The 21,011-nt window shown below is 30.9% G+C and overlaps 1 protein-coding gene across 1 annotated transcript in view; it reads left to right on the top strand.

Annotated features, from left to right (window-relative positions):
- The window catches only part of ANAPC1 (anaphase promoting complex subunit 1), a 592,717-nt gene that overhangs the window by 7,230 nt on the left and 564,476 nt on the right, over positions 1-21,011 (top strand). The window contains exons 6-9 of the mRNA XM_053712607.1: positions 3,477-3,559; positions 8,818-8,891; positions 9,087-9,232; positions 10,125-10,351. Of these exons, the coding sequence (XP_053568582.1) occupies positions 3,477-3,559; positions 8,818-8,891; positions 9,087-9,232; positions 10,125-10,351 (530 nt within the window). The remainder of the gene's footprint in view (positions 1-3,476; positions 3,560-8,817; positions 8,892-9,086; positions 9,233-10,124; positions 10,352-21,011) is intronic.

Raw genomic sequence — 21,011 nt, 5'->3', positions numbered from 1 at the left:
CGAAAAAAAAAATGCTTTAAAGGGACACTCAAGTCAAAATTAAACTTTCATGATTTAGATAGAGTATGCAATTTTAAACAACTTTCCAAATTACTTCCATTAACAAAATGTGCACAGTCTTTTTATATTTATACTTTTTGAGTCACTATTTCCTACTAAGCATGTGCAAGAATTCCCAGAATATAAATATATGCATTTGTGATTGGCTGATGACTGTCACATGATACATGGGGAGTGGAAATAAACAGACATTTGCCTGAAAAAAATCTACTACTCATTTGAAGTTTAGACTAAGTGCTATTGTATTGTCTTTTTATCATGCATGTATTAATTATGTAAATCTACTGTATTTACTGGTCCTTTAAAAGGTTATTAAACAATTATAGTATCAACATTAGAAGAAAGAAAATAAGGATAAGTAGGCCTTATAAAAAGAGGGAATTCAGCACTCTCTACGCATAAAGGGCAATAGAAAAAATTGTTCTGCCAATTTGAAAAAAATATATATGTGGAGTAATAAGTGTGAGGACCTGAAACAAGCAAGAGACAAGAACTTGAAAAAACAAACATATTTTCAAAGCACTATAAATTTATTAAAGAACAAAGTCATATTAAATAAAAAAAAAGAAAAAAATGAGAAAATGAAACAATCAATCATTTGAAATACTATAGAGTTCAATTAAATTAAAAGTTGGGTTTGCTGAAGCCCTTGTTTGCACGGCATGATGACAATGCTTTTCCTGGAGCAGCAGTAATTTCGTTAACCGAACTATCCTTAAGTTGTGTGTTGTCTGGATGTGTTTGTCCTATTGGCAGAGGAATTTGATGTTTTCTACCGCATTTCTAAGTGGATGCCTGGACACAAAATCTATTTTCACAAACCACCTGGATGGACTCTGTATTACAATTTCTCCCTTACAAGGGTTATAATGAATGTACAATAAGTCTGGTCGTTATTACCTGTGATTTATGTTTTGACAACTCACTTCATTATTAATAACGCTATACCGCTTTGCCACACACATAGATCCTCATTGTATATCAAGACAGTGTTATCCCTCTATACTTTGGGACTGTCCTCTGATTGTGGTGTTGTGTCTGGCTTTAGGTATACCGGAATGCTGCAATATTTTCCATCATTTACTTGTGTATTTGCGTGTACATATAGCTGTTATCATTGGCTAATTAATTTACATTGTCAGCTGTTGTGTTTTTGAGTGAATTACATAGATCCTCCATGTTTTGTTCATGACAGCAGTTCCCTTTAATATTAATTGGGGCTGTCCTCTGACTGAGGAGTTGTAATTTCTCTATAACAAAGCTATACTATATTGGCCTATACAGGAATAGGAATAACATGCTACATCATAAAGAACCTCCAAATAGAATCTTTGACCAAAAGAAACCTAAGTTTATCACAAATGTCAGTCCACAATTTGCTGAAATTTGTCATATTATAAAAAAACACCTCCCTGTATTAACAGGTGAAGATAGTCTCAAGGATTTGGCAACGGAAGGTATAAATTGTATACCTAGAAAAGGCCGAACAATTGGTAATATTGTGGCCCCTAGCTCACTTAGAAAAACTGCAACAACAGGGAGTAGCTGGTTGGTTGTAAAAGGTCATTTTAAATGTCATTTTTCAAACTGCATAGCTTGCAGTCATGCAAAAGTAACTGACAGGTTTCAATCTAAAGCTACACAAAGAATTTTTCTATCATCTAGTTGCACAAATTGTCGTACCAAGTTTGTGATTTATTTGGTGGAATGTACGCAGTGTGACAAGCAATACGTAGGGTGCTCCACAAGGGAAGCACGCTCGCGTATTAGGGAACACCTCAATAACATTGACAAGGATATTGATGTATCAGACTTAGTACACCATTTTATTCACCAACATAATAAATCAGTTTCTAGTTTTAGATGGCAGGTCATTGAGAGTATCACACATACTGCAAGAGGAGGTGATAGGCAACAAAAATTACTACATAGAGAGGCTTTTTGGATATTCACCCTGCAAACTAGACGCCCAAAGGGCTTTAATGCAGTTGGTGATATCATTAACCATTGGCAACATAAATAGTACACAATGGTAGCCCAATGTAGAAGTTTCATACAAAAATATTCATAAAGCAATGAATTAGTAATTCTTTATATTTATGTCTGCTTAAAGTTTCCTTAGTTCCAAGCTAAAAATGTTTTCTTAACTAGCACACTACAATAAATTGGAATAATTTTCCCATGAGGAAGATTTATCTATTTTGGTTAAGAGATAAACATTATCTCCCTAAGGTTAGGATCTAGTGTTTTTCAAAGCTTGTGGAAATAAAAGGAAAAAGTACATATACAAGTACATAGAGAAATTATACTAATAGTTTAAAATGATTTTTTCTGACCTATATTTCTGTATTTTCATATATTACAAAATGTAAAAATGTTATTGTTATTTTTCTAATTTTCCTCTCTTTATACATGTGTGATACCAAAAGGCAAACTCTAATATGAATCACTTCCTTATTATTGTTTTTCAAGTGCCATAAAGGGTTAAGTAAGGTATCGAATACTCATCAGCTGAACATCCTTAATTGTATTGACCAGGCTTTTAAAAGGGATGCTAACCAGACACACAATATGGTCTATGACTAAGGCTATTTTTGCAGCCGAAACGCGTAAGACCTTTACTGGCTGCTCATGAGCAATTGTTTTACTTTTTAACTCATATTTTCTATTTCCCCGATTTTTTGAGTGTGTTGTATCATTATTTTTAATTAATAAAAGTACCTCCTTTTTCAACGATTCTCGCTGGATTCTCTTGTTTTGTTTGGATATTGATATTCCTGCTACATTTCCCATGAGACGTCTCATTTAATTGAACTCTATAGTATTTCAAATGATTGTTTGTTTCATTTTATCATTTTTCTTTTTTTATTTAATATGACTTTGTTCTTTAATAAATTTATAGTGCTTTGAACATGTTTGTTTTTTCAAGTTCTTGTCTCTTGCTTGTTTCAGGTCCTCACACTTATTACTCCACATATATATTTTTTTTAAAATTGGCAGAACAATTTTTTCTATTGCCCTTTATGCGTAGAGAGTGCTGAATTCCCTATCTTTTTATAAGGCCTACTTATCCTTATTTTCTTTCTTCTAATGTTGATACTATATTAACTTATAGGGTCTGCACCTCTAAGTATACCATATACATATTTTGACTTATAATATATATATTCATTTTTAGCAGCTCCCTTAAAACTATTTTTCTTTTGTTATTAAACAATTGTCATACTTTTTTTGTATTTTAAAATTAGACAGAAGCTAATGGCGTGTTGCTGGGTACACAGATTGTTTACTGACTCATAAGGACAACTTCTACATCTCTGTTCTTTACATTGGTTCTGATTGTGTTTTCAGTTTTCACTTTTATTTTGCAAATTTAAATATTAATGTTGTAAACATTTTCATTTGATTTTCTTAAGGTTGCTAATGTTTGGCCAACAAAATATGGATTACTGTTTGAGCGCAACAGTTACTCACATGAAGTTCCCCAGAGTCCACCTAGGTATGCATTATTTTTATCTTTCTATATGTCTAGTATGTTACTAGTGGATGATCACTGTCATTGTTTTTATTATCGCATATGTATGCATGGCCCAGGATAAAAAGGGTTTGATAAATCCATGGCACTTAAAAAGGGACAGTTTAGCCAAATAATGTTCTCTCCTTTTTAATTTGTTCCCAGTGATCCATTTTTCCTACTGGAGTGTATTAAATTGTTTACAAATAGCTCCTTAGCCTTTATATTGGCATTTGAAATCGCTGATTTAGCCTGTAGTATCTCTACCTATACTAAAAGATGTCTATACCTAGGTATAGGCTATTGAGAAAACCATGTAAACACAGCCAGCAGAAAATACACTCTCAGTGGGAGGTGGAAGAGATAAAGCTCTAAAATGTTAATTTTCAATTGTTTTTTCTAAGTATTGTACAGAGACAGAGATAAGAAAGGGAAGCATTTGAGCGATAAGATAACAAGATCTGATCTGTCTGCAAGCTTTGCCTATTTTAATGTGCTGTGGTTTCATAGAGCAAATCCAGCTATTTATTTTGCAAAAAGCAGCATATATTAGCTTTTTCTCATACATTTTTATACGCTGCAGCTGGGATAACTAGTCACAGGGAACACATTAATTAAAAATCAATTTTACGGGTGAACTGGCCCTTTTATTTTCTTTCTTTCTTTTTTTGATCCCAAAATTAAATAATGCAGTTTAGAGGTGTTAACTTGTAGGTTCTAGTTTCTCATTTTCCTAAAATGATAATCTTCCACCATTTCCTGATTTGCAGTCTATAATTTTGTGAACGCTTCTATTACCTTGTATAGTGATAAATGTCTAGGGATGAGGCTGTAATTACACATGTTTCAAAAGATTATAAGATACTCAGTTGATGTTTCTGGAGCATTTAAGGATTACTTGGTTAAAAAAAAAAGTCACTATTCTTAATCTGTCTTTTCCTTCTTTAGGCCAGGAGTTGACAAATCTTTTTAAAATTTAGTAGTCAGTAAGAATATTTAGGAGCCAGACGGGTATTTGTATATAGATACACGGAGAACAACCCAAAAGTATGGTTACAATTCTAGGAGCCTGTGGCTCCCTGAGTTTATCGAGCCCTGCTTAGACATCATTATTACATTCCCTATTAGCATTAACTTCCATAAGCAAAACCTCTCAATGCTATTCCTCTAACTCTGTATGCAATATTTTTATTGCACCTGCCTTCAAATTCTTCTGGACATTGTTTCAGATATTGCCTACTGTCTTCTTTTTTGGTCAAACCTACTACAGATGTAATGAGGCTTAATGCAAAAAGTACAGTGGCAGCTAATATAACTAGACAGGGCCAGTGGCATGTAGCTGTGGTTTATGTTTGAAGTTCATGATTTTTATTTATCTGTCCTTTAGCAAAATTTATCTTTTCAGAAACATTCATTAAAGGGACACTGAACCCAATAAGCAGGAATGTAAGCTTACGAGCTTTGTATTCATTTTTGGGTATATTGTGTTTTTTTTGTCAAAGGCAAGATTTCTTCCTTTGTTATATTCTGCATGCTAATCTTTTCAATCTCAGTCATTGATAGTTATCATGATTCCTTCTGTCCATGTGAAGCTGCTTACAGAGCCTCAGCTGGTCCATCTTTGAAATGAATCCAGACAATGTATTGACAGACTTCATCACCAGACCTCCAAGGCATTTATAAGCTTAGTGGCCTTTTTCATACTATTATTTACATCCTCCTGAAAGAGCACTACTTAGTGTGCTATTGTATGTGCAACATGTTTTAATGCTAACCATAAATTTGGTTTGATGAGTAGCTGAACTGCAGACCTTCATGTTCTCCTCATCTTGCTCCATGGTTCAAAATGTATTTTTATTTTTATTTTTCAAATATTCTCAATACATTTTTATTTTTGTCCAATGTAAAATAATCTGGTTTAATGGGAAATGCTTTTACAAGAAGTCCAGGTATGTCAAACAGTGAAGGCTGATGATAAGCTTGTTGATACAGTCAAAAAGGGCCTTCGATGCTCTTATAAAGAGAGTCCAACATTGGGATCAATCTTATCACCAACTCTCCTACCCAATAAAAAGCATTCTAACAGTTCCTGGCTTAAACATCTGGGAATGTTTAAATGCGGGCACCAAAAGTGCAAACCGTGCAAATATGTTAAAGTAACAACAACCTTTACCAGCAATGTTACTCATAAGGTTTACAACATTGGTGCATGCATGAACTGCACTTCAAAATATGTGGTGTACCTCATTGAATGCACCCAGTGTAGGATCCAGTACGTTGGACTCACCTCCAGAGACGTGAATACCAGAATGAGGAAGCATTTTTCCTCATTTAAAACCACCAGATCAACAACCCCGATAGTCCAGCATTTTGGTATCTATCATAAAGGCGGCCTTAACGCCTTTACATGGTGTGCAATTGAAAAAATCCACAGACCCAAAAGAGGTTGAGATATGGATCGCCTCTTGGCAAAGAGGGAAGTGTACTGGATCTTTACACTGGGGACCAGAGTACCCATGGGTCTTAACTCAAGGTATGATGTTATGAACCATTGGGAGTAGGCCTTCCTTGACGGTATCTGATATTTTGATGTTTTGGGGCATTGATATGTGACTCTTGTTCAATGTAATGTTATATAATATAAGGGCCGTGTGTCAGTCTGTTTACTCTAAGACAATTGCTCACTCTATCCTATCTCCAAGAAGTGCTTCTCCCTGTGATTCTTTGCCCATGGGATTATCGTCCTAGGACAGTTTTTGATTAGGGAGTGTTTTAATGCTTACATATAGTTAAGGATGGAGGTTTAATGATGGATTGAGTGGAACTGCTGTAGTAACCTTACTGCCCTCTTTAACAGTATCCAGATGGGATTATAACTCTCTGTGCTGAGAAAGAGAATAGTATATTTAGCGTATCACTGTATTGCAGATAGGTGTACTCCAGATAAGACTATCAACTTGACTTATAGTAACTATACCATTTAGTAATACATGCGCACTAGACGAAAATCATGGTCTATCCCCCTGGCAAGGTTTGAGTAGCTATGATATACAGCAATTTTAAATAAGTTACTCTAGTCCAATGTTTTTAACCAGAGCAGTCCACTATTGTATGACTGTAGAAATATTTTTCTACCAAAGCGTCGCACATAGAGGGATTTATTAGGTCACCAAGTATGTCATACTAGACTTATTGCCTTGAGGACTATTCAGTGTGTGTATTCAGGTACATGTTAGTTTGTCTCCTATCAGGTGACACCCCTTTTTCTATTATCTTTAGAATTTGATCAGACAATATGCAACCCCACATGTCACAGCACTTAAAACCCACAAGCATATAGATATAGTATGATGTAGTATAATGAAAACATTACATGGCAATAGCCTCCCCCATACTATAAGTAAGTAGCAAGTATGAAGTTAATCCTTATATGATTGTAGCTAAGTATATGTCAGCCTAGCATATCATCATTCCTCTTTACCTAGGGGAGTGAACCATTGCGCTGTATCTTGTGACTGTAGGTCTGCAACTTGTAATGTATTAGTTGGTTACCTATGTAACACACCGCTATTTGCTGTGCTGAAGAGGGCGTGAGGTTGTGCATCCAATCAGCAACCACAGAGGTTCCCTGATTTTATGCCATTGTAAACAGTGTGCTATTACAAAGTGCGGCTCTTTCCACCATAGATGCATTAATAAGATGAAATGTCTCGCATTATTTTGTTTATAGATCTATCATATCAACCTGATATTATGCAATATTTTATGTCCCATTTTTTTTCTGTTCATTCACTATTGTCTGTTTGCACTTTTTCCGGTTTTATGTATGTTTTTACAAGGCTTGATATTCATAATAGAGGCTTGTAAATTGTTACCACTATTGGCTTTGTGCAAGTGGGTGTAGTTGTTTTTTAACCAACTTGGAACCATTTAGGTCTTTTAACAGGTGTGACACAAAGCACTACAGGCTATGATTACAGCTGTGTAAGCCGAAATGCGTAAGCCGTCCAGTGCCACGCCACTTGTATGCATGCTTACTTTGCGGGTTGCAGTACCCTCTTTGAGATGTTCATTTTAATGTTACCTCAATAAAACTTTGGATTTTATTTAGTTTTGCGAATCCTTCGTTTCTATTTATACCAAACAGTGATGTTAATCACGTTTGCAAGTTGAATGCAGTTTGCTGTCTCTAGGTTTACACCAACTGATTTCAACAATGGATGATTCCAGTCATCCTAGAAGATTATTCAAACAAACTATCTGCTAGCCAAGACCACAGTCCCCTACTTGATTGTGCTATCCATTCTCACAGCCTATCAAGTGACGAAGGTATTGATATTAAACTCCAAAAAAATATATTTTATGGTTCAGATAGGGCATGCAATTTTAAGCAACTTTCTAATTTACTACTATTATCAATTTTTCTTTGTAAGCTAAGGAGCCGGCCCATTTTTGGTTCAGAACCCTGGATAGTGCTTGCTATTTGGTGGCTACATTTAGCCACCAATCAGCAAGTACAACACAGGTGCAGAACCAAAAATGGGCCGGCTCCTTAGCTTACAAAGAAAATGGATAATAGTAGTAAATTAGAAAGTTGCTTAAAATTGCATGCCCTATCTGAATCCTGAAAGAAAAAAATTGGGTTTACTATCCCTTTAAGTAAAGAATTAATTTACAAGATAGAACACTCCAAAAGTAAGTGCTTCATTATGTTAATGGCAGTAAATTGGAAAGTTGTTTAAAATTATGTGCTCTATCTTAATCATGAAAGTTTAGTTTTAACTTGAGTGTCCCTTTAAAGATTTGTAAGTTTTTCATAAATGTCTTCATTTTATATAATTTTTAGAAATATTGGAGGTTTAAATATACAAACACCATGTCATAAACCTATTTTTTATAATTGTAAAAGAACATATTCCATTGTGGGTTTTCCCCCTAATTTTTCATATAGTATATATTTGTAGAAGTATATTTTGCTACCTTTTCTGAACACTATCTTTACATATTTGTATTTTCTTTTCCATTAATTTTTGTTTTCAGAAATCCTTTTGAAAAATTCAACAAAATAATTAAATAAAAAAATCCTTATAAACAAACATAATTTTGTACAGTTGATAGATTTTTTATTGATTTTTTTTTTTATAAGACACATTTTGCTTTTATTATAACCAGTATACTTAATGTGATAATTATGCAAAATCGATTACTCTTTATTTTTCTTCAATTTTTCTTTTTCTTCCCAGAGAACCTTTGCCAACAATGTTCAGCATGTTGCATCCATTAGATGAAATAACTCCTTTAGTTTGCAGATCTGGCGGTAGGTATATATATATATATATAGTTTGAAAAAACATCACACAGCTGCATCTATTTATTTATAAGTAGTAATATGTAAGGAGTAGTATTTTTAGTTCATATTTACTTAGTAGCAATAGCTTAGTAATTAAAAAAACTCTTAAGATCTACCTTTTTTAACCATCTAATTAGTATTATATTCACTGTCTTATTGCAGGTGTATTTGGCAACGCACGCATCCAGTATGTTTCTGATAATACCCTCAGAATAGTTTTCACCAATACAGATCCTTCAATAGTAATGACCTATGATACATTGCAGTGCTTGCACACTGTGTGGGCTCTCCGCAAGGTTAAGCCAGAGGTAAGGTTTGATAGTATTGTATGTATTTGTGCATATCTTCAGATGCTATCTCCATAAAACGTCTACATACATGCATTAAACATTTTAATGTACTTTTTGTTCCAAGTTCTATTTTATTGAAATAGTTTCAAGAGACATACAAATCAGATTCAAAAATACAAAAACAAATGAATCAATAGTAACATTTTAATGTACCTTTTAACTTATTTTTTTCTCAATTTTTCTGTAGTTTAAAGAGATAGAATTGTCAAAAATTAAATGTGCATTTCAACTTGAAATATAAGCATTTTTGCAATTTACTTTATTCCATTAGTAAAAATGCTTCTAATAAGTTATTACTGTTTTTTGTGTGTGTGGCATATGCACATAATTTGTGAGGGCCCATGCACAAGTATTTAACCACTAAACCTCAGAGGGTCAGCTGTAGCATTGTATGACACAAATTAGATCTTCAGAAGCAATACACACCGCAGCCACACCTCTGAGCATGCATAGTGTTTGAATACTGCTGCAAGAGCCCTTACAGGATATGTGCGTATGCTGCTAAAAAATAAATAAAAAAAAAAAGCATTTTTGCTAATGGAAGTATATTGTAAAATTGCTTATATTTCATATTGAAATATACTTATGCCCATTTTAATTTTGACCTTTCTATCCCTTTAACTCTGAAAATGTGTGCGTGTATTTTCCCCACGACCCTAGAGTTGCTTGTGTGATTAGTTCTGTGCAGTAGAACTCATTTATTCCTGTCACTATTTAGAAGCAAAGATAAGACTAACATACTCATGATTCTTTTTAAGGGCTGAGCAGCAAAATAATGTTAAGTTTGCAGTGTCGTTTTTAATTGATATGCATGTATACAAAATAAGCAAATTTGTTTTCTGATTAACAGGAACAGAATGTGGTGCTAAAGTATGCAGATCAGCTTGGCACCCCACAACACGGGGTAACTGCTGGGTCACTGGCCGCACACCTTCGCAGTGTCTCCAAAGGGGAATCCCCAATGGCCTCTCCTTTCCAAAACTATTCCTCACTCCACAGCCAGAGTCGCTCGGTGTCTTCCCCCAGCATTCATTCACGCTCCCACTCTCCTTCCATCTCCAACATGGCTGCTCTGAGGTAAGAAGACAATTTGAAATGTAAGCTTAAAAGGACATGAACTTGACATTTTTCTTTCATGATTCAGATAGAGGATACAATTTTAAACAAAAGGTTCCAATTTATTTCTAATATCAGATTTGCTATACTTTCTTGTTGTTCTTTGTTGAAGAGATATCTAGATAGGTAACTTTCATATATCTGGTGCACTACATGACAGGAAATAGTGCTATTCTCTTGCTAATGTATAACATTGTAGCAAAACAGGTGCCATATAGACCTGCAGACACGTGCACACTCCCGAACTTACCTTTCTGCTTTTCAACAAAGAATAACAAGAAAATGAAGAAAATGTGATTATAGAAGTAAACTGGAAAGCTGTTTAAAATTGTATGTTATATCTGAATCATGAATGTTCCATTTAGAATTTGATTTACTAGAAAACTAAAAAATGACTCACCGGTGTTTGTGTTTCCATTTACAATACCAGTTATTTTATTATATGCTGCTGATTTCTTCCAAGTATGGGGGATTGGTGTGAGTGGCTCATAGCCTTTGCCCAGGTATAATAGCAGTGTGAGTAAGGGAAAGAAAATAGAGAAAAAAACATGCACTGTTTGTGTTACTGTTCAGATAGGACTCAAACGTGATGGCATCCAGAGCGAACGCTGCTACTTCTATAAAGTAATGCAGCTAATATATAGTTCAGGTCTTAAATTCTGGCAGTCAGGATTTTACTTCAGATCCTAACCTTTTTGATATCTCTATTGTGTGTGTATATATGTATGTAGAGAGGAAAGAGATAATATAGTATGTGTGTATGTATACAGTATATATGTGTGTTTATATGTATGTAGAGAGGAAAGAGATAATATAGTATGTGTGTATGTATACAGTATATATGTGTGTATATATGTATGTAGAGAGGAAAGAGATAATATAGTATGTGTGTATATATACAGTATATGTGTGTGTATATATGTATGTAGAGAGGAAAGAGATAATATAGTATGTGTGTATATATACAGTATATGTGTGTGTATATATGTATGTAGAGAGGAAAGAGATAATATAGTATGTGTGTATGTATGTGTGTGTATGTGTATATATACAGTATATGTGTGTGTATATATGTATGTAGAGAGGAAAGAGATAATATAGTATGTGTGTATATATACAGTATATGTGTGTGTATATATGTATGTAGAGAGGAAAGAGATAATATAGTATGTGTGTATATATACAGTATATGTGTGTGTATATATGTATGTAGAAAGGAAAGAGATAATATAGTATGTATGTATGTGTGTGTATGTGTATATATACAGTATATGTGTGTGTATATATGTATGTAGAGAGGAAAGAGATAATATAGTATGTGTGTATATATACAGTATATGTGTGTGTATATATGTATGTAGAAAGGAAAGAGATAATATAGTATGTGTGTGTGTATGTGTATATATACAGTATATGTGTGTGTATATATGTATGTAGAGAGGAAAGAGATAATATAGTATGTGTGTATGTATACAGTATATATGTGTGTATATATGTATGTAGAGAGGAAAGAGATAATATAGTATGTGTGTATGTATACAGTATATATGTGTGTATATATGTATGTAGAGAGGAAAGAGATAATATAGTATGTGTGTATGTATACAGTATATATGTGTGTATATATGTATGTAGAGAGGAAAGAGATAATATAGTATGTGTGTATATATACAGTATATGTGTGTGTGTATATATGTATGTAGAGAGGAAAGAGATAATATAGTATGCGTGTATGTATGTGTGTGTATGTGTGTATATATATACAGTATATGTGTGTGTATATATGTATGTAGAGAGGAAAGAGATAATATAGTATGTGTGTATGTATACAGTATATATGTGTGTATATATGTATGTAGAGAGGAAAGAGATAATATAGTATGTGTGTATGTATACAGTATATATGTGTGTATATATGTATGTAGAGAGGAAAGAGATAATATAGTATGTGTGTATGTATACAGTATATATGTATGTAGAGAGGAAAGAGATAATATAGTATGTGTGTATATATACAGTATATGTGTGTTTATATATGTATGTAGAGAGGAAAGAGATAATATAGTATGTGTGTATGTATACAGTATATATGTGTGTATATATGTATGTAGAGAGGAAAGAGATAATATAGTATGTGTGTATGTATACAGTATATATGTGTGTATATATGTATGTAGAGAGGAAAGAGATAATATAGTATGTGTGTATGTATGTGTGTGTATGTGTATATATACAGTATATGTGTGTGTATATATGTATGTAGAGAGGAAAGAGATAATATAGTATGTGTGTATGTATACAGTATATATGTGTGTATATATGTATGTAGAGAGGAAAGAGATAATATAGTATGTGTGTATGTATACAGTATATATGTGTGTATATATGTATGTAGAGAGGAAAGAGATAATATAGTGTGTGTGTGTATATATACAGTATATGTGTGTGTATATATGTATGTAGAGAGGAAAGAGATAATATAGTATGTGTGTATGTGTGTATGTGTGTGTATGTGTATATATACAGTATATGTGTGTGTGTATATATGTATGTAGAGAGGAAAGAGATAATATAGTATGTGTGTATGTATACAGTATATATGTGTGTATATATGTATGTAGAGAGGAAAGAGATAATATAGTATGTGTGTATATATACAGTATATATGTGTGTATATATGTATGTAGAGAGGAAAGAGATAATATAGTATGTGTGTATATATACAGTATATATGTGTGTATATATGTATGTAGAGAGGAAAGAGATAATATAGTATGTGTGTATATATACAGTATATATGTGTGTATATATGTATGTAGAGAGGAAAGAGATAATATAGTGTGTGTGTGTATATATACAGTATATGTGTGTGTATATATGTATGTAGAGAGGAAAGAGATAATATAGTATGTGTGTATATATACAGTATATGTGTGTGTATATATGTATGTAGAGAGGAAAGAGATAATATAGTATGTGTGTATGTATGTGTGTGTATGTGTATATATACAGTATATGTGTGTGTATATATGTATGTAGAAAGGAAAGAGATAATATAGTATGTGTGTATGTGTGTGTATGTGTGTGTATGTGTATATATACAGTATATGTGTGTGTATATATGTATGTAGAGAGGAAAGAGATAATATAGTATGTGTGTATATATACAGTATATATATGTGTGTGTATATATGTATGTAGAGAGGAAAGAGATAATATAGTATGTGTGTATATATACAGTATATATGTGTGTATATATGTATGTAGAGAGGAAAGAGATAATATAGTATGTGTGTGTATGTGTATATATACAGTATATGTGTGTGTATATATGTATGTAGAAAGGAAAGAGATAATATAGTATGTGTGTATGTATGTGTATGTGTATATATACAGTATATGTGTGTGTATATATGTATGTAGAGAGGAAAGAGATAATATAGTATGTGTGTATGTATACAGTATATATGTGTGTATATATGTATGTAGAGAGGAAAGAGATAATATAGTATGTGTGTATATATACAGTATATATGTGTGTATATATGTATGTAGAGAGGAAAGAGATAATATAGTATGTGTGTATGTATACAGTATATATGTGTGTATATATGTATGTAGAGAGGAAAGAGATAATATAGTATGTGTGTATATATACAGTATATATGTGTGTATATATGTATGTAGAGAGGAAAGAGATAATATAGTATGTGTGTATGTATGTGTGTGTATGTGTATATATACAGTATATGTGTGTGTATATATGTATGTAGAGAGGAAAGAGATAATATAGTATGTGTGTATGTATACAGTATATATGTGTGTATATATGTATGTAGAGAGGAAAGAGATAATATAGTATGTGTGTATATATACAGTATATATGTGTGTATATATGTATGTAGAGAGGAAAGAGATAATATAGTATGTGTGTATATATACAGTATATGTGTGTGTATATATGTATGTAGAAAGGAAAGAGATAATATAGTATGTGTGTGTGTATGTGTATATATACAGTATATGTGTGTGTATATATGTATGTAGAGAGGAAAGAGATAATATAGTATGTGTGTATGTATACAGTATATATGTGTGTATATATGTATGTAGAGAGGAAAGAGATAATATAGTATGTGTGTATGTATACAGTATATATGTGTGTATATATGTATGTAGAGAGGAAAGAGATAATATAGTATGTGTGTATATATACAGTATATGTGTGTGTATATATGTATGTAGAGAGGAAAGAGATAATATAGTATGTGTGTATGTATGTGTGTGTATGTGTATATATATACAGTATATGTGTGTGTATATATGTATGTAGAGAGGAAAGAGATAATATAGTATGTGTGTATGTATACAGTATATATGTGTGTATATATGTATGTAGAGAGGAAAGAGATAATATAGTATGTGTGTATGTATACAGTATATATGTGTGTATATATGTATGTAGAGAGGAAAGAGATAATATAGTATGTGTGTATATATACAGTATATATGTGTGTATATATGTATGTAGAGAGGAAAGAGATAATATAGTATGTGTGTATGTATGTATGTAGAGAGGAAAGAGATAATATAGTATGTGTGTATATATACAGTATATATGTGTGTATATATGTATGTAGAGAGGAAAGACATAATATAGTATGTGTGTATATATACAGTATATATGTGTGTATATATGTATGTAGAGAGGAAAGAGATAATATAGTATGTGTGTATGTATGTGTGTGTATGTGTATATATACAGTATATGTGTGTGTATATATGTATGTAGAGAGGAAAGAGATAATATAGTATGTGTGTATGTATACAGTATATATGTGTGTATATATGTATGTAGAGAGGAAAGAGATAATATAGTATGTGTGTATATATACAGTATATATGTGTGTATATATGTATGTAGAGAGGAAAGAGATAATATAGTATGTGTGTATATATACAGTATATATCTGTGTATATATGTATGTAGAGAGGAAAGAGATAATATAGTATGTGTGTATATATACAGTATATATGTGTGTATATATGTATGTAGAGAGGAAAGAGATAATATAGTGTGTGTGTATATATACAGTATATGTGTGTGTATATATGTATGTAGAGAGGAAAGAGATAATATAGTATGTGTGTATATATACAGTATATGTGTGTGTATATATGTATGTAGAGAGGAAAGAGTTAATATAGTATGTGTGTATATATACAGTATATGTGTGTGTATATATGTATGTAGAGAGGAAAGAGATAATATAGTATGTGTGTATATATACAGTATATGTGTGTGTATATATGTATGTAGAGAGGAAAGAGATAATATAGTATGTGTGTGTATGTGTATATATACAGTATATGTGTGTGTATATATGTATGTAGAAAGGAAAGAGATAATATAGTATGTGTGTATGTATGTGTATGTGTATATATACAGTATATGTGTGTGTATATATGTATGTAGAGAGGAAAGAGATAATATAGTATGTGTGTATGTATACAGTATATATGTGTGTATATATGTATGTAGAGAGGAAAGAGATAATATAGTATGTGTGTATATATACAGTATATATGTGTGTATATATGTATGTAGAGAGGAAAGAGATAATATAGTATGTGTGTATGTATGTGTGTGTATGTGTATATATACAGTATATATGTGTGTATATATGTATGTAGAGAGGAAAGAGATAATATAGTATGTGTGTATATATACAGTATATATGTGTGTATATATGTATGTAGAGAGGAAAGAGATAATATAGTATGTGTGTATTTATACAGTATATATGTGTGTATGTATGTAGAGAGGAAAGAGATAATATAGTATGTGTGTATATATACAGTATATATGTGTGTATATATGTATGTAGAGAGGAAAGAGATAATATAGTATGTGTGTATGTATGTGTGTGTATGTGTATATATACAGTATATGTGTGTGTATATATGTATGTAGAGAGGAAAGAGATAATATAGTATGTGTGTATGTATACAGTATATATGTGTGTATATATGTATGTAGAGAGGAAAGAGATAATATAGTATGTGTGTATATATACAGTATATATGTGTGTATATATGTATGTAGAGAGGAAAGAGATAATATAGTATGTGTGTATATATACAGTATATATGTGTGTATATATGTATGTAGAGAGGAAAGAGATAATATAGTATGTGTGTATATATACAGTATATATGTGTGTATATATGTATGTAGAGAGGAAAGAGATAATATAGTGTGTGTGTATATATGTATGTAGAGAGGAAAGAGATAATATAGTATGTGTGTATATATACAGTATATATGTGTGTATATATGTATGTAGAGAGGAAAGAGATAATATAGTGTGTGTGTATATATACAGTATATGTGTGTGTATATATGTATGTAGAGAGGAAAGAGATAATATAGTATGTGTGTATATATACAGTATATGTGTGTGTATATATGTATGTAGAGAGGAAAGAGATAATATAGTATGTGTGTATATATACTGTATATGTGTGTGTATATATGTATGTAGAGAGGAAAGAGATAATATAGTGTATGTGTATATATACAGTATATGTGTGTGTATATATGTATGTAGAGAGGAAAGAGATAATATAGTGTATGTGTATATATACAGTATATGTGTGTGTATATATGTATGTAGAGAGGAAAGAGATAATATAGTATGTGTGTATATATACAGTATATGTGTGTGTATATATGTATGTAGAGAGGAAAGAGATAATATAGTATGTGTGTTTATATACAGTATATATGTGTGTATATATGTATGTAGAGAGGAAAGAGATAATATAGTATGTGTGTATGTATGTGTGTGTATGTGTATATATACAGTATATGTGTGTGTATATATGTATGTAGAGAGGAAAGAGATAATATAGTATGTGTGTATGTATACAGTATATATGTGTGTATATATGTATGTAGAGAGGAAAGAGATAATATAGTATGTGTGTATGTATACAGTATATGTGTGTGTATATATGTATGTAGAGAGGAAAGAGATAATACAGTATGTGTGTATGTATACAGTATATATGTGTGTATATATGTATGTAGAGAGGAAAGAGATAATATAGTATGTGTGTATATATACAGTATATATGTGTGTATATATGTATGTAGAGAGGAAAGAGATAATATAGTATGTGTGTATGTATGTGTGTGTATGTGTATATATACAGTATATGTGTGTGTATATATGTATGTAGAGAGGAAAGAGATAATATAGTATGTGTGTATGTATGCAGTATATATGTGTGTATATATGTATGTAGAGAAAAAAAAGAGATAATATAGTATGTGTGTATATATACAGTATATATGTGTGTATATATGTATGTAGAGAGGAAAGAGATAATATAGTATGTGTGTATATATACAGTATATATGTGTGTATATATGTATGTAGAGAGGAAAGAGATGATATAGTATGTGTGTATATATACAGTATATGTGTGTGTATATATATATATATATGTATGTAGAGAGGAAAGAGATAATATAGTATGTGTGTATGTATGTGTGTGTATGTGTATATATACAGTATATGTGTGTGTATATATGTATGTAGAAAGGAAAGAGATAATATAGTATGTGTGTATGTATACAGTATATATGTGTGTATATATGTATGTAGAGAGGAAAGAGATAATATAGTATGTGTGTATATATACAGTATATGTGTGTGTATATATGTATGTAGAAAGGAAAGAGATAATATAGTATGTGTGTATGTATACAGTATATATGTGTGTATATATGTATGTAGAAAGGAAAGAGATAATATAGTATGTGTGTATATATACAGTATATGTGTGTGTATATATGTATGTAGAGAGGAAAGAGATAATATAGTATGTGTGTATATATACAGTATATGTGTGTGTATATATGTATGTAGAGAGGAAAGAGATAATATAGTATGTGTGTATATATACAGTATATGTGTGTGTATATATGTATGTAGAGAGGAAAGAGATAATATAGTATGTGTGTATATATACAGTATATGTGTGTGTATATATGTATGTAGAAAGGAAAGAGATAATATAGTATGTGTGTATATATACAGTATATGTGTGTGTATATATGTATGTAGAAAGGAAAGAGATAATATAGTATGTGTGTATGTGTATAAATACAGTATATGTGTGTATATATGTATGTAGAAAGGAAAGAGATTATATAGTATGTGTGTATATATACAGTATATGTGTGTGTATATATGTATGTAGAGAGGAAAGAGATAATATAGTATGTGTGTATATATACAGTATATGTGTGTGTATATATGTATGTAGAAAGGAAAGAGATAATATAGTATGTGTGTATGTATGTGTGTGTATGTGTATATATACAGTATATGTGTGTGTGTATATATGCATGTAGAAAGGAAAGAGATAATATAGTATGTGTGTATATATACAGTATATGTGTGTGTATATATGTATGTAGAAAGGAAAGAGATAATATAGTATGTGTGTATATATACAGTATATGTGTGTGTATATATGTATGTAGAAAGGAAAGAGATAATATAGTATGTGTGTATGTATGTGTGTGTATGTGTATATATACAGTATATGTGTGTGTATATATGTATGCAGAAAGGAAAGAGATAATATAGTATGTGTGTATATATACAGTATATGTGTGTGTATATATGTATGTAGAGAGGAAAGAGATAATATAGTATGTGTGTATATATACAGTATATGTGTGTGTATATATGTATTTAGAGAGGAAAGAGATAATATAGTATGTGTGTATATATACAGTATATGTGTGTGTATATATGTATGTAGAGAGGAAAGAGATAATATAGTATGTGTGTATATATACAGTATATGTGTGTGTATATATGTATGTAGAAAGGAAAGAGATAATATAGTATGTGTGTATATATACAGTATATGTGTGTGTATATATGTATGTAGAGAGGAAAGAGATAATATAGTATGTGTGTATATATACAGTATATGTGTGTGTATATATGTATGTAGAAAGGAAAGAGATAATATAGTATGTGTATGTGTGTGTATGTGTATATATACAGTATATGTGTGTGTGTATATATGTATGTAGAGAGGAAAGAGATAATATAGTATGTGTGTATATATACAGTATATGTGTGTGTATATATGTATGTAGAGAGGAAAGAGATAATATAGTATGTGTGTATATATACAGTATATGTGTGTGTATATATGTATGTAGAGAGGAAAGAGATAATATAGTATGTGTGTATATATACAGTATATGTGTGTGTATATATGTATGTAGAAAGGAAAGAGATAATATAGTATGTGTGTATGTATGTGTGTGTATGTGTATATATACAGTATGTGTGTGTATATATGTATGTAGAGAGGAAAGAGATAATATAGTATGTGTGTATATATACAGTATATGTGTGTGTATATATGTATGTAGAGAGGAAAGAGATAATATAGTATGTGTGTATATATACAGTAAATGTGTGTGTATATATGTATGTAGAGAGGAAAGAGATAATATAGTATGTATGTATGTATGTGTATATATACAGTATATGTGTGTGTATATATGTATGTAGAGAGGAAAGAGATAATATAGTATGTGTGTATATATACAGTATATGTGTGTGTATATATGTATGTAGAGAGGAAAGAGATAATATAGTATGTGTGTATATATACAGTATATGTGTGTGTATATATGTATGTAGAAAGGAAAGAGATAATATAGTATGTGTGTATGTATGTGTGTGTATGTGTATATATACAGTATGTGTGTGTATATATGTATGTAGAGAGGAAAGAGATAATATAGTATGTGTGTATATATACAGTATATGTGTGTGTATATATGTATGTAGAGAAGAAAGAGATAAAATAGTATGTGTGTATATATACAGTATATGTGTGTGTATATATGTATGTAGAAAGGAAAGAGATAATATAGTATGTGTGTATATATACAGTATATGTGTGTGTATATATGTATGTAGAGAGGAAAGAGATAATATAGTATGTGTATATATACAGTATATATGTGTGTATATATGTATGTAGAAAGGAAATAGATAATATAGTATGTGTGTATATGTATGTGTATATACAGTATATATGTGTGTATATATGTATGTAGAAAGGAAAGAGATAATATAGTATGTGTGTATATGTATGTGTATATATACAGTATATATGTGTGTGTATATATGTATGTAGAAAGGAAAGAGATAATATAGTATGTGTGTATATGTATGTGTATATATACAGTATATATGTGTGTGTATATATGTATGTAGAGAGGAAAGAGATAATATAGTGTGTGTGTTTATATATGTATGTAGAGAGGAAAGAGATAATATAGTATGTGTGTATGTATGTGAATGTATGTATGTGTATATATACAGTATATATGTGTGTGTATATATGTATGTAGAAAGAAAAGAGATAATTATAGTATGTGTGTATGTATGTATGTGTATATATACAGTATATATGTGTGTGTATATATGTATGTAGAAAGGAAAGAATTATAGATTGTATGTATGTGTATATATACAGTATATATGTGTGTGTATATATGTATGTAGAAAGG

This window comes from Bombina bombina, chromosome 4, assembly GCF_027579735.1.
Source record: "Bombina bombina isolate aBomBom1 chromosome 4, aBomBom1.pri, whole genome shotgun sequence".
Classification (NCBI taxonomy): Eukaryota; Metazoa; Chordata; class Amphibia; order Anura; family Bombinatoridae; genus Bombina; species Bombina bombina.
The sequence above is the reverse complement of the archived record's forward strand: the minus strand, read 5'-3'. Positions and strand labels throughout refer to the sequence as shown.